General features: G+C 43.9%; 1 protein-coding gene across 3 annotated transcripts in view; it reads left to right on the forward strand.

Annotated features, from left to right (window-relative positions):
- entpd6 (ectonucleoside triphosphate diphosphohydrolase 6) overlaps window positions 1-14,176 on the forward strand; it is an 89,318-nt gene extending 75,142 nt beyond the window's left edge. For all 3 annotated transcript variants that reach the window (XM_068044520.1, XM_068044522.1, XM_068044521.1), the window contains 3 exons: window positions 7,963-8,019; window positions 11,135-11,247; window positions 11,351-14,176. In XM_068044520.1, the coding sequence (XP_067900621.1) occupies window positions 7,963-8,019; window positions 11,135-11,247; window positions 11,351-11,434 (254 nt within the window). In that variant the 3' untranslated portion in view covers window positions 11,435-14,176. The remainder of the gene's footprint in view (window positions 1-7,962; window positions 8,020-11,134; window positions 11,248-11,350) is intronic.
- Window positions 14,177-14,811: the final 635 nt, after the last annotated feature.

Genomic DNA, 14,811 nt, shown 5'->3' on the forward strand with positions numbered 1-14,811 from the left:
CTTGGGTTTATAAACAATGGAATAAAATCTAAAAGCAAAGAGATCATGCTCGAACTTTATAAATTATTGGTTAGGCCTCTGCTGGAGTATTGTGGACAACTCTGAGCACCACACTTCAGAAAAGATGTAAAGGCCTCAGCAAGGGTACAGAGGAGATTTACTAGGATGTTACCAGGGATGAGGGACTTCAGTTATGAGGAGAGGTTGAAAAGGTTAGGACTGTTCTCCTTGGAACAAAGAAGGTTAAAGGGTGACCTAATGGGGTTTTCAAGGTGAAAGGTTTCGATAGAGAAAAATTATTCCCTCTGCTGAGTGGGTCAATAACTAAAGGTCATAGATTCAAAATCATTGGCAAAAGATCTAGAGGGGAGATGAGAAATATTTTCACTGAGTTGTTGGGATTTGGAATGCTCTTCCTGAAAAGGTGGTAGAAGCTGATTCCACAAATAATTTTAAAAGGAAGTTGGTCAGGTACTTGAGGATGAGGAACATAAAGGGCTATGGACAAAAAGCAGACTAAGCTTGACTGCTGTTTCAGAGAGCCAGCACAGGGACAACAGGCTGAATGGTCTCCTGTGCTGCAAGTTTCTATGATTCAATGATTTGCCAGTCACAAGCCAAAACTCCAACACATCAAAATCCCCTGAAGCAGTCGAGCATAGTCTACAGTCCTAACAGTGCACAGATCTTAGTATCATCTGCAGATTTATAAATCATGCCCCCAGCACCTACATTGAGATCACTAATAAAAATGGAGCAATGATCCCAACACTGATCCCAACGGGACGCCACTGCTGACAGATCCAAATCCATCCATAACTACTTCCTTTTTTCGTCCTCCCAGTCAGTTCTCCGTCCAGCTCAAAATAGTGCCACCAATAGCAGAGGCTTCAGTCTTCTAGAGAAGCATCTGTGGGGTACCTTGTCCAAAGCTTTTTGGAATTCTCAGTAGACAATGCCTACTGTGTTTCCCTCATCCACTTCAAGACTTCAAAAAATACAATCAAATTTGAAAGACTAGACCTTTTTTTTGAAGCCATATTGGTTGCCCCTAATATGTCCCTCCTATGCACGCAATCATATGTTACATCGCTAATGATTTCCTCAAGCATCTTTCCTGTTACTGATGTCAAACTAATGGGCCTATAATTACTCGGGTTCATCTTGTCACCGTTTTTGAAGATGGAGGGAACTACATTAGACTCCTTGCAGTCTATGGGAACTGTTCCAGAGTGAATTGAACTATTAAAATTATGGGCAAGAGACTCGACCAACACGTGTTCCATCTCCGTGACGACCCTCTGGTGACTATCATCTGCCTGGGCTGCTCTTATCTATTTTTAGGTTTTTAAAACAACGGACCGGATATTTACTTGGGGCCAGTAGGCGAGCAAGAGGGAGTATTTCTGGTCTGGGAATCCAGAAGTATGGGTTTTGCAGAAGTCCTGCAGGAATACATTGCAGAACATCTTTTATATTTTTTCAAAGGATTTCCCACCTGACAGCCAGCCAGATTGATAGGTGGGTGGGAAAGCAGCAGATGCCAGGTATGTCTGACATTGCTGGATGGGGAGTGGGAGGGGGGGTCGTCATGTGGTAGGGCGTCGTGAGGATAGGGGAGGCGTCGCAGAGTGATGCAGGTCAGACATCCTGGGGCGTGAGGTTGGCCAATTGTGTGGAGGTAAGCTTGTTGGACCTGAAAGAAACATTCCTTCTCCTCCTGGTCCACAAGCATTGCAATAAATGCACTTAACTCATGGATCCAGCCTTTCTTGCCTCATTTTACCAGCTAGGATATGTGATGCAAAATAAAAATCCAGTTAAAACGGAGGCCCACAGCCTCCTTAAAAGATTTCAGTGAGCAACCCGCCTCCTGAGAGCGGATTGGTCAGTTGTCCTTCATTAAAACAGGAAATAGGTGGGTTGGGGTCGGGTTCGATTCAACATTTTTTTTTACCTTTCCACCTGCCCTCAACCCATCCATACTTCTGGGGTTAAAATTCCCCTCAATACTATCATCTGTTAATATTACTGTTTCATTATTAACATCAACATTAATTTCTAACATAATAAAAACAAGAAATGCTGGAACCACTCAGCAGGTCTGGCAGCATCTGTGAAAAGAGAAGCAGAGTTAACGTTTCGGGTCAGTGACCCTTCTTCGGTGAATTAATTTCTAACAGTCGAGAAAAGTCTTTGAGTGAAAACTAATACAAAGTACTCACTTAATTTCTCTGCCATACACAGTGAGTCCTCTGTAACCTGTTCTTGAGCATCCTTCAGTTGTCCAATACAATCTTAAAAAGCCTTTTCCATTACTTCTACAATAATCTACGATCCTCTATTCCATTATCAAAGAACAAAGAACAGCACAGGAACAGGCCATTCGGCCCTCCAAGCCTGCGCTGATCTTGATGCCTGCCGAAACTAACACCTTCTGCACTTCCGGGGCCCATATCCCTCTATTCCCTTCCTATTCATGTATTTGTCAAGATGTCTCTTAAACGTTGCTATCGTATCTGCTTCCACCACCTCCCCTGGCAGCAAGTTCCAGGCACTCACCACCCACTGTGTAAAAAAACTTGCCTCGCACATCCCCTCTAAACTTTGCCCCTCTCACCTTAAACCTATGTCCCCTAGTAACTGACTCTTCCACCCTGGGGAAAAAGCTTCTGACTATCCACTCTGTCCATGCCGCTCATAACTTTGTAAACCTCTATCATGTCGCCCCTCCACCTCCGTCGTTCCAGTGAAAACAATCCGAGTTTTTCCAACTTCTCCGCATAGCTAATGCCCTCCAGACCAGGCAACATCCTGGTAAACCTCCTCTGTACCCTCTCCAAAGCCTCCACGTCCTTCTGGTAGTGTGGCGACCAGAATTGCACGCAATATTCTAAGGTTCTGTACAGCTGCAACATGACTTGCCAATTTTTATACTCCATGCCCCGACCGATGAAGGCAAGCATGCCGTATTCCTTCTTGACTACCTTATCCACCTGCGTTGCCACTTTCAGTGACCTGTGGACCTGTACGCCCAGATCTCTCTGCCTGTCAATACTCCCAAGGGTTCTGCCATTTACTGTGTACCTCCCACCTGCATTAGACCTTCCAAAATGCATTACCTCACATTTGTCCGGATTAAACTCTATCTGCCATTTCTCCGCCCAAGTCTCCAACCGATCTATATCCTGCTGTATCCTCTGACAATCATCATCATTATCCGCAACTCCACCAACATTTGTGTCATCCGCAAACTTACTAATCAGACCAGCTACATTTTCCTCCAAATCATTTATATATACTACAAACAGCAAAGGTCCCAGCACTGATCCCTGCGGAACACCACTAGTCACATTCCTCCGTTCAGAAAAACACCCATCCACTGCTACCCTCTGTCTTCTATGACCGAGCCAGTTCTGTATCCATCTTGCCAGCTCACCTCTGATCCCGTGTGACTTCACCTTTTGTACCAGTCTGCCATGCGGGACCTTGTCAAAGGCTTTATTAAAGTCCATATAGATAACATCCACTGCCCTTCCTTCATCAATCATTTTCGTCACTTCCTCAAAAAACTCAATCAAATTAGTAAGACACGACCTCCCCTTCACAAAACCATGCTGTCTCTCGCTAATAAGTGCGTTTGTTTCCAAATGGGAGTAAATCCTGTCCCGAATAATCCTCTCGAATAGTTTCCCTACCACTGACGTAAGGCTCACCGGCCTGTAATTTCCTGGATTATCCTTGCCACCCTTCTTAAACAAAGGAACAACATTGGCTATTCTCCAGTTCTCTGGGACCTCACCTGTAGCCAATGAGGATGCAAAGATTTCTGTCAAGGCCCCAGCAATTTCTTCCCTTGCCTCCCTCAGTATTCTGGGGTAGATCCCATCAGGCCCTGGGGACTTATCTACCTTAATGCTTTGCAAGACACCCAACACCACCTCCTTTTTGATAATGAGATGACTGAGACTATCTGCACTCCCTTCCCTAGGCTCATCGTCCACCAAGTCCTTCTCTTTGGTGAATACTGTTAGCTGATCTAATAGCAACTTTTTTTTCTTTAGCTTTTTCTTGTACTTAGTTGAGTATTAATACCTTTAGTTGTATAAATATTTTCGTTGACATCTTATTTGTCTTTGTACAGAACGTGTCCCACCAACTCCAAAATGCAAATCCCAAACTGCATGTACACGCCTGCTATTTTCTTTGTCAGCTTTGAGCATGGGCTGCCTATATCCTGTCATGTAGAGGTGGACACTTCATTCTAACATTTAAATCAAACTCCCACAGTGCAGTTGTGAGCCTGATATAAATTTAAGAGCTAGCAGCTGTGTTTCCCAAAGGCTTGGGAAACCCAGCAGCAAAGTGGAGACTGGAGCAGCTGGCTTCAGAAAATAATTAGTTTTTGTAGCACCCCTTTGGGCTAGCAGGAGCAGGAGTGCTCCCCCTGCCTTCCCCCACCCCTGCCCCCTCAAGCAAACCTCTGCTGAATATGGTCTCTCCTTGTGATCTGCTGACTCTCAATCCCCAGCCTCCTGCCCTGCGATCTGCTGACCCCCACTTCAACCTGCAATCTTTCCTTCCCTCGATTGCCAGTCTGATTTTTTTTTTTTTCCCCCTCACTGCGATCTTTCCCTATTGCAGGGGACCATCACCAGTGGCAATCTGCCACTGGCTTTCCTGCCCAGCAGCTTAACAGCCTGTCAGTCTGCCAGCTGATGGCTAGGAAATAGGGAAAAAAGTCTCTTCCCACTTAAATTCAATTTCCAGGCCCCCCACACCTGGCTACTGTGCTTCACCCACCCGTTCCCCATAAATATCAGTGCGTTGGTCTTAGTGCCCCTAAGCTGAGAAGGAGAGAAATTAGTGAAGGACTGTGCTCCTGATGGCTATCCAGACATCAGCTGAAAAATGAGGATATGCGGGCATTGGATGAGAGTGGGTTTGTCCGTGTTTCAGTCGTCTACCAGCACTCTCATCAAGACTGAGGCCACCAAAGTGTCACTGTGTGTGGACTGTTATCCACTCCATCCCACCCCCATCAAGAGTTGATGACTTCAAGGGGTGGAGAGATTAAGTCGCATTTCTCTCTTCCTGAAGGCCTGTACAGTCTTGGAGGTGGGAACTCACCTGCCTTAGATCTGTGAATGCCATAAACTGTGAATGCCATAAAGGTAGAAACATAGAAAGTAGGAGAAGGAGTAGGCCATTCGGCCCTTCGAGCCTGCTCCACCATTCATTATGATCATGGTTGATCATCCAACTCAGTAACCTGTTCTTGCTTTCGGCCCCATCTCTTTAGACCCAGGAGCTATATCTAACTCCTTCTTGAAAACATACAATGTTATGGCCTCAACTGCTTTCTGTGGTAGCGAATTCCACAGGCTGACCACTCTGAGTGCAGAAATTTCTCCTCATCTCAGTCCTGAAAGGTTTAACCCGTATCCTTGGACTATGACCCCTGGTTCTGGACTCCCCCACCATTGGGAACATCCTTCCTGCATTTACCCTGTCAAGTCCTGTTAGAATTTTATATGTTTCTGTAAGATCCCCCCTCGCTCTTTTGAACTCCAGCGAATATAATCCTAACCGACTCGATCTCTCCTCATACGTCAGTCCCGCCATCCCAGGAATCAGTCTGGTAAACCTTCGCTGCACTCCCTCGATAGCAAGGACATCCTTCCTCAGATAAGGAGACCAAAACTGCACACAATATTCCAGGTGTGGCCTCACCAAGGCCCTGTATAATTGCAGCAAGACATCGCTGCTCCTGTACTCAAATCCTCTCGCTATGAAGGCCAACATATCATTTGCCTTTTTTATCGCCTGTTGCACTTGCATGCTTACCTTCAGCGAATGGTGTACGAGAACACCCAGATCTCGCTGCATATTCCCCTCTCTCAGTTTATAGCCATTCAGATAATCTGCCTTCCTGTTTTTGCTACCAAAGTGGATGACCTCACATTTATCCACATTATACAGCATCTGCCATGCATTAGCTCACTCACTCAACTTGTCCAAATCACCCTGAAGCCTCTCTGCATCCTCCTCACAACTCATCCTCCCACCCAGTTTTGTGTCATCTGCAAATTGTGAGATATTACATTTAGTTCCCTCGTCTATATCATTAATATATATTGTGAATAGCTGGGGTCCTAGCACCGATCCCTGCGGTACCCCACTAGTCACTGCCTGCCATTCGGAAAAAGACCGATTTATACCTACTGTTTGTTTCCTGTCTGCCAACCAATTTTCTATCCATTGTAATACACTACTACCAATCCCATGCAAATAAAAACTTTGTATGGGCTTAAATAGCTGTTCCTGTCCAGTCCAGAGAAATATAGCTTCCTTGGGTTCATTGAGGTGTAGAAATGATAGTCTGGAGCAGTCTGCGACACCACACTGCCCATTTCTTTGACTTTTTTTTTATTCATTCAGGGATGAGGGCATCGCTGGCCAGGCCAGCATTTATTGCCCATCCCTAATTGCTGTTGAGAAGGTGGTGGTGAGCTGCCTTCTTGAAGCGCTGCAGTCTATTTGGGGTAGGTACGCCCACAGTGCTGTTGGGAAGGGAGTTCCAGGATTTAGACCCAGTGACAGTGAAGGGACGGCGATATAGTTCCAAGTCAGGATGGTGTGTGACTTGGAGGGGAGCTTGCAGGTGGTGCTGTTCCCATGCATTTGCTGCCCTTGTCCTTCGAGGTGGTAGAGGTCGTGGGTTTGAATGGTGCTGTCTAAGGAGCCTTGGTGCATTGCTGCAGTGCATCTTGTAGATGGTACACACTGCTGCCACTGTGCATCGGTGGTGGAGGGAGTGAATGTTTGTAGATGGCGTGCCAATCAAGCGGGCTGCTTTGTCCTGGATGGTGTCGAGCTTCTTGAGTGTTGTTGGAGCTGCACCCATCCAGACAAGTGGAGAGAATTCCATCACACTCCTGACTTGTGCCTTGTAGATGGTGGACAGGCTTTGGGGAGTCAGGAGGTGAGTTATTCGCCTCAGGATTCCCAGCCTCTGACCTGTTCTTGCAGCCACGGTATTTATATGGCTATTCCAGTTCAGTTTTTGGTCAATGGTGGCCCCTAGGATGTTGATAGTGGGGGATTCAGCGATGGTAATGCCATTGAATGTCAAGGGAAGATGGTTAGATTCTCTCTTGTTGGAGATGGTCATTGCCTGGAACTTGTGTGGCGCGAATGTTACTTGCCACTTATCAGCCCAGGCCTGGATATTGTCCAGGTCTTGCTGCATTTCTACATGGACTGCTTCAGTATCTGAGGAGTCACGAATGGTGCTGAACATTGTGCAATCATCAGCGAACATCCCCACTTCTGACCTTATGATTGAAGGAAGGTCGTTGATGAAGCAGCTGAAGATGGTTGGGCCTAGGACACTATCCTGAGGAACTCCTGCAGTGATGTCCTGGAGCTCAGATGATTGAACTCCAACAACCACGACCATCTTCCTTTGTGCGAGGTATGACTCCAGCCAGCAGAGGGTTTTCCCCGTGATTCCCATTGACCTCAGTTTTGCTAGGGCTGCTTGATGCCATACTCGGTCAAATGCTGCCTTGATGTCAAGGGCAGTCACTCTCACCTCACCTCTTCAGTTCAGCTCTTTTGTCCATGTTTGAACCAAGGCTGTAATGAGGTCAGGAGCTGAGTGGCCCTGGCGGAACCCAAACTGAGCGTCACTGAGCAGGTTATTGCTAAGCGAGTGCCGCTTGATGGCACTGTTGATGACACCTTCCATCACTTTACTGATGATTGAGAGTAGGCTGATGGGGCGGTAATTGGCCGGGTTGGACTTGTCCTGCTTTTTGTGTAGAAGAAGAAGAAATGTGGCGTTTGTGGCGAAGGGAGGGGCAGGAATGTGAGTTCTAAATATAATTAAATATATTTTAAATCCCAATCTCTCTCCATATAGACTTGCTGATTTACTAAAATCCTCTTTCATTTCAGATGAAGAGAAAGGAGGCACTTTGAAAGTTGAGGATTATGGAAAAGCAGCCAAACGCGGTAAGAACTGTACAGGAGTAGCTAGCAGCATGAGATTTTCTGTTAATGTTATTAAGACCTAAATCATGTGTATCCTTTGAACTTAGTGTTTTAATATATATCCAGCTGGACATCAGTAAGCTACTTTTCTAAGGACATTTACATTCCAGAATCTCCTCTGTGCTGTTAAAATACAAATTCTAGATGCAACAAAAAATTGTACTCGCTCATTCAGTAAAGGTGAATTTTTGTTCACTTTACTCCATTCACACACATGTCCACTCATATGCATTATTGGCATAAACGTGCTAACTATTGCTGTTGTTAAAATTTCTTCCTTGTATTTAGAAATGTAGTGTGTAAATGCTGCCTCAATATGTAGGTCTTCCCCATCCTGTGCCAAGTGGAACACGAGAGAATGGTTTTAAACCTGCAGTTTCCTCATGGCTAGTTTCCATTTTTGACTTTTTGAGGTGGTGATCTGCAGAGGCTTGGTAATTTAAAAAAAATATAGTTCTTCCCCATCCCTTCTCAAACTGAAGAGCAGTTGGCCAGCTAACCTGAGACTTTGGCCGCTTAACTCTCCCTTCATCAAGGATGTGGTGTTTTTTTCTAAAGAAGGAAAGAAAGTAATTATTCACATGTTCAAGGGATGAAAGCACAGAGCTATATGTATAGTGCATAGTCTTCCATTGGTTCATGTACATTAGAATTTATTGAATTACTGAGTCTAAATTGTCCCTATCACAATAAGAAAATTAAAGTTGCGCATTATGGTATTACAAAATAGGCATTGTTCTGGCTCAGTAATTTATCATCTAAAAGGGCAGGTTTTTATCTAGGAACGAAACCCCTTTTTCTTCTCGGGCAGTCCCTCGGGATCAAGGATGACTTGCTTGCACTGCGGCTTGATGGGTTCTGCGACGGCTGATAAGCCCAATGCACGATCTGAAGACTTTGCACATGAGGGGCAGGTGCATGAGTAGTTTGGAGGTTTGTGCACTTCCTCTGACACCTCAACTTTGCCCCTGCATGTTCCTGACGAAGTCCCTCGAGGTGCACAATGCCTTCCCGAATGAACTTTCTCTATCTAGGATGGTCACAAGCCAGGGACTCCCCCGAGCCAATGGGGATGTTTGATCTCTTCAGGGATGCTTTGAGGACATCTCAAAAACGTTTCTGCTGTCCTCCTGGGAGTCTCCTGCTGCAACCAAGTTCTGAGTAGAACAGATGCTTTGGGAGTCTGGTGTTAGGCATGCAAATGACACATCCCACCCAGTGGAGCTGGTTTTGGGTGATTAGCGCACCGATGCTGGGCAGGTTGGCTTGGGAGAGGACGCTGCTGTTGGAACGCCTTTCTTGCCACTGGATTTGGCATATTTTGTGGAGGCACCTCTGGTGGTACTTCTCCAGAGCTTTGAGGTTCATGCTGTAGGTTGTCCAAGTCTGTGAAGCATATAGCAGCGCAGGGATCACTGCTGCCTTGTAAGCCATGATCTTAGTGTCAGATTTGAGATTCTGATTCTCAAGCTTTCTTCCTCAGTCGGCCAAAGGCTGAGTTGGCACATTGGAGGCGATGATGAACCTTGTTGTCCATGTCTGCCTTCACCAATAGGAGGCTCCCAACATATGAAAAATGGTCCACCTTTTCCAGGATCTCACCGTGGATTTTGATTGATGAGAGGTGTGCTGTGGGAGCTGCTTGGAAGAGGACCTTTTTCAGAATTTTTAGTGAAAGGCCCATTTTCTCATCTGCTTCAGAGAAGGAGTCGACAGTAATCTGGAACTCTGAGCGCACACGCAAGTGCCATCTGCATACTGAAGCTTGACAACTGAGGTTGGAGTGATTTTGGTTTTGGATTGAAGGCGGCATAGGTTGAATGGTTTTCTGTCTGTTCTGTAGATTATCTCCACACCTGCGGATAGTTTGCTGGAAGTGAAGTATAGTGTTGCAGCGAGGAAAATGGAGAGGCGTGTTGAAGTGATGACACAGTCTTGCTTGACCCCGGTCTTGACTGAGATAGGGTCTGTGGTGGTTCTGTTGGTGAGGATCGCAGCATGCATGTCATCATGGGGTAGATGGAGGATGGTGACAAACTTCTGAGAGCAGCCAAATGTGAGCAAGATGCTCCATAAACGTCCACGGTTGACAGAGTCAAAGGCTTTTGTGAGATCACAAAAGACCATGTACAGCGGTTGATGTCATTCCCTGTATTTTCTTGGATTTGCCACGCAGTGAAAATCATGTCTGTGCTTGAGCTAGATTGTGTGCATCTGCTTTGATTGTCATTTTGTAGTTCTGGATTAACTTAAATTTGAGGGGAAGGAGGGAAGAGAGAGAGGAGACTATAATAGGTGATTCATAAAAGTATTTATTCTGTTATTGTACTTCCTCAGTTATTGTTATAAACATTTTTTGTATCTGCCTTTAATATGGTCCATAATATAGCATTATTTGATCTGTGCCGTAATGATTGCCTCAATTGTTCATTGATCTTATCCAGTGAATGACTGACCCATACAGATTAAGAAGGTCCTGTTTTCGATCCCAAGTCTCAGTCGAGCTAGCTGACCTCAGCCAGGATTCTTGAATTGGCCTTGGTACCCCGTAGGATAAGGAGGGGAAAACTTTCTAGGCCCACTCCTGCTGTCCGGGCAGGAAGTACACAGTGTGGACGTCTGTTAGCGATAATGAATGTTAGAATGACTAGAAATGAAGGAGCATTGGAAATTTCACCTGCACCTTTTAATCTGTAAATAGCAAAAGCAAAGAATTTTCTTTCTTGACGAATTACTCAGCATATACACAGTTCATTTTTCTGTTTTAATTGCGCACAGCTATATCTAACCTTTCCCATCTCTAAACACCAGCTTAATCTTGTTCTTATGATACTCCTATAACATGGATCCATTTCAACTATTACGAGAGGGTGTTTTGAGTATTTTCTTTCAGTATCTTTCTACTGTCATTGAAATTAATACTGTTAACTAGTGCAACTTTTATGCTTGTTTGGCTGCTGATGCACTTTGACTATGTAACATTCAAGAAAATTGCCAAGTATATAATTCAACAAGTTTTAAGTCCTTTTTCAGATAGTTCTACAAGAAATAAAAATCAGTTTTTATTTTGATTTAGTGTGTCAAAGTATGGAATCTGAATCAACAGATAAACCGTTTCTTTGCATGGATCTTGTATATATAACTGTACTGCTACAAGAACTTGGTTTCCAGAAAGATGCAGTTTTCAAGGTAATTTTGGATGTATTAATAAAATTGGCATCTTTTGTTTAGTGTTCCTGGTGTAATTCATAGATGCTGTCTTTTCTGAAATGATACGTGATTCTCATTACAGCTTGCCAGGAAGATCAATGATGTCGAAAGCAGTTGGGCGCTGGGAGCTACGTTCCACTATATTGACTCCCTTCACAGAAACTAATGTGAAAAATTAATTAATGTTTATGTTACAGAACAACTTAGTCAGGATTGAACTCATTGCCTTCTACAAAATGTTGTTTTCCCTCCTTGGGGAGTTGGGAGATCTCCAAATGTAGGTCTGGGCTTTGTGGATTGTAATACTGTTAATGTCTATACCGCAGTGTTACATTTGGTGTTTTAATCGAATGAATCATAAGATTATTGATTGCAATTCTCCAACACTGGCAGTTATTTCACACAAATTTACCAAACAAAACGGGTGGAGAGAATTGTTTTTCCATTTGTAATAACTGATTTTAATTTACAAAATGTTTGTAGGAGGCAACAGTATTAATAATTGAATTGTAAGAGTCTATGGATGGGATTATTTTGATTGAGTGTTCCCACCATTTGTACATTAGAGGACCTAGGCTGCAAGCTATCCCATGCCCAAAGTCTAATTTCCACAGACCAAAATTTTCGTTAACTTCTTTTCATGAGCCCCCATTGCAAGCCATGAAGGTAAAACTCTTGTTTCTGTAGAAAATGCATTGTCAATTATATGTACTGCATAGTATGTAGACAGAATCTGGCTGGCTGTTAGATATAACTATCAATTTTGATTCAGCATTCAGCCCTACAGTAGCTGAGGCACAAAAGTGTGAAGGTTTCTTTTGTTTTTAGATTCTGGGTTAAAGGAATATTCCAGGGTCGCTGACCGAGAAATAGCATTTAGCACTGGGCAACTAGGTAATATTCCTTGTGTTATCCTTTTGCAGTACCTGAAAGAGTCATAACAGTCTGTGCTGAAGTCTGTATTTATGTGTCTTGCTGGTCATTGTGACTGACATTGAGTCATTCTCCATTCTCATTTGGAAGTGTACCTTGACAGTATATCTTTCTATGCTACAGATTTAAATGTTTATATTCTGTTTCTACAAGGAACAAGGGCATTTTAAGAATGACTTCCCATGCTTTGTCTAAAGCCTGCTACAGGAAGTGTTCTGAATTTGTCTTTAGTGAGAGGGGCTGGGAACAATTATCCTAGCCCATTCAGTGTTTGAGATAGAAACCCAAAAGTCAGTTTAGAGGACAATGAGTGTTAAATTAATATTGGGTCTTTCCCCAGTTTAGGGTTCATGGGACATATACTAGCTGGCCATTGCATTTCTCAGGTACTATTGAGACAAATTTCTATAGACAACCCTGTTTGTACCTAACAGTGTCTGCCAGATTATTTCTTGCTGTTTTCCATTTTGAAATTAGACTCTAATCAAGTGGGCTTTTGGGGATTAAAGCAGATGGTACAAAGATGCTGACTGTCTCTTAAATGCATCAATTTACATTGAAGCCAAGGTCTAATCTTAAGGTCAAAGTTTTGGTTGAATCATCCATCTTAACATACAATGTGCTCGGCTCAGGCAGAAAGACATCTGAGATAAGAGCTGCATTCTGCTGACCTACCATAATCTGGCAACCCCTGTCTTAATCATGATTGAAATAGCTGTCTTTATTTGGTGGGAGGGAAAATAGAGTGCTTTGATATCTAAATTAATTTGTCAATCTTAGCTGACTTGACCAAGGACTTTTAATATTGGGGGGAGAGGCCTTTCATTCAGGAACATGGCAGTTGTAGGAAATGTTTTAATAGGACAGTGTCCTGATTAAATTTCTCCAGTTGACAATTTTGGACTATTTGTATCTGGTAAAATATGAAAATCCTATTATCCAATTGCCTGTAGATAACTTTTGAATGGATGAGCTTTAGAATTCAAACTTCAGCATTGCTGGAAAACTGTGAGCCCAAAGATCAGTTGGCCTTGGGGGGGTGGTCAAAGGTTACCAATATCTGATCTGGGGGAAGAATTTGAGGAGAGTCCTAGTTACCCTTTTTGCATTTTTATTGGGTTCTACAAAGCTCTGCCAGAAGTGGGAAAGGATGCTTCTTGAACCTGTTGCCCCTGCCCCCAACATTGTCTGCCTGCATAATGACCTAATTTTAACACAAAGGTGGCCTGGTTTCCTTTCAAAGGATGACTACCATCAATTGCAGAACTTAATCATTTTCCCAGTTGCATTGATGGATGTTATTTGGGGAAAGTACCAAATTGAAATGAAAGAGTTTTGTAATTTGTTTTCCCCATATCTTCACTTGTCAGTCAACCCACATGCTGTGGCAGGATGATGCAGTGACATACCCCTAGATGATGTGTGAGCTGGCTGCGCCGGTAGCACAGAAAATTAAATTAGAAGCAGAAAATACTGGATGGACTCCACAAGTCAGGCAGCACCTGTGGAGATAGGAACAGAGTTAATGTTTTAGGTCAATTATTTTTTTTGTCAGAACTGAAAAAGTTAAAGGTGTAACAGGTTTTAAGCAAGTACAGATGCAGGGGAGTGGGGAGAGAACACAAAAGGTTAGATTTGAAAAGATGGATGGTAGAGATTAAATGACAAAAGGCATAGTGTAAGGCAAAAGGAGATGATAGTGGGACAAGTAAAGAAGCAAAAAATGAGTCTAGAGGACATGTAAATGAGAATATCTGTATCAATAGCTGCCATCCAAAAATGAGGCTATGATCTGACACTCAATGTTGAGTCCAGGAGTATGTGAAATTCCTAATCGAAAGATGAGGTGGTGTTCCTTGCTTACGTTGAACTTCATCAGAACAGTGTAGGAGGCCAAGTACTGAGAGATCAGAGAGGTAGTGGGGCGGAGATGACAGGTGACCAGAAGCCCAGTGTCATGCTTTGTGAACTGAACAAAGGTGTTTCCCAAAGTGGTCACCCAATCTGCATTTAGTCTTCCCAGTGTAAAAGAGACCACATAGTGAGCAGTGAATACAGTATGTTAAGTTGAAAGAAGTATAAGTAAATCACTGTTTCACTGGGCTGGAGTCTTTGGGGCCTTGGATGGTGGGAAGGAAGGAGATAAAAAAGCATTTATTGCATCTCTTGCTCTTTCATGGGAGGGGAGGAAAGGGAAGGGGGTGATAGAGTGGTAGACCAGTGCGGAGGTAACAGTCCCTTCGGAATGCTGAAAGGGATCGAGAGGGGAAGATTTGTTTGGTATCATGCTGTCGTGGGTGAGGACGATCTGTTAAATGTGAAGGCTGGTCAGGTGAAGTCAAAGGGAACACTATGGTGGTGGGAGGGAGAGGAAGGGGGTGAAAGCAGAAGTGTGGGGAATGGAACAGACACAGTCAAGGTCCCTGTCAACCATGGTGGGGGGAGGGGCGTTCACAGTTGAGGAAAAAGGAAGACCTGTTTGAAAGCACTAGTAGGGAAGGACTTCTTTCAATGTAGTATACTGTATTCGCTGCTCACGATGTGGTCTCCTCTACATTGGGGAGTCCAAATGCAGACTGGGTGATTGCTTTGCGGAACACCTCCGCTCAG

The sequence above is a fragment of the Heterodontus francisci genome, chromosome 13 (assembly GCF_036365525.1).
Source record: "Heterodontus francisci isolate sHetFra1 chromosome 13, sHetFra1.hap1, whole genome shotgun sequence".
NCBI lineage: Eukaryota > Metazoa > Chordata > Chondrichthyes > Heterodontiformes > Heterodontidae > Heterodontus > Heterodontus francisci.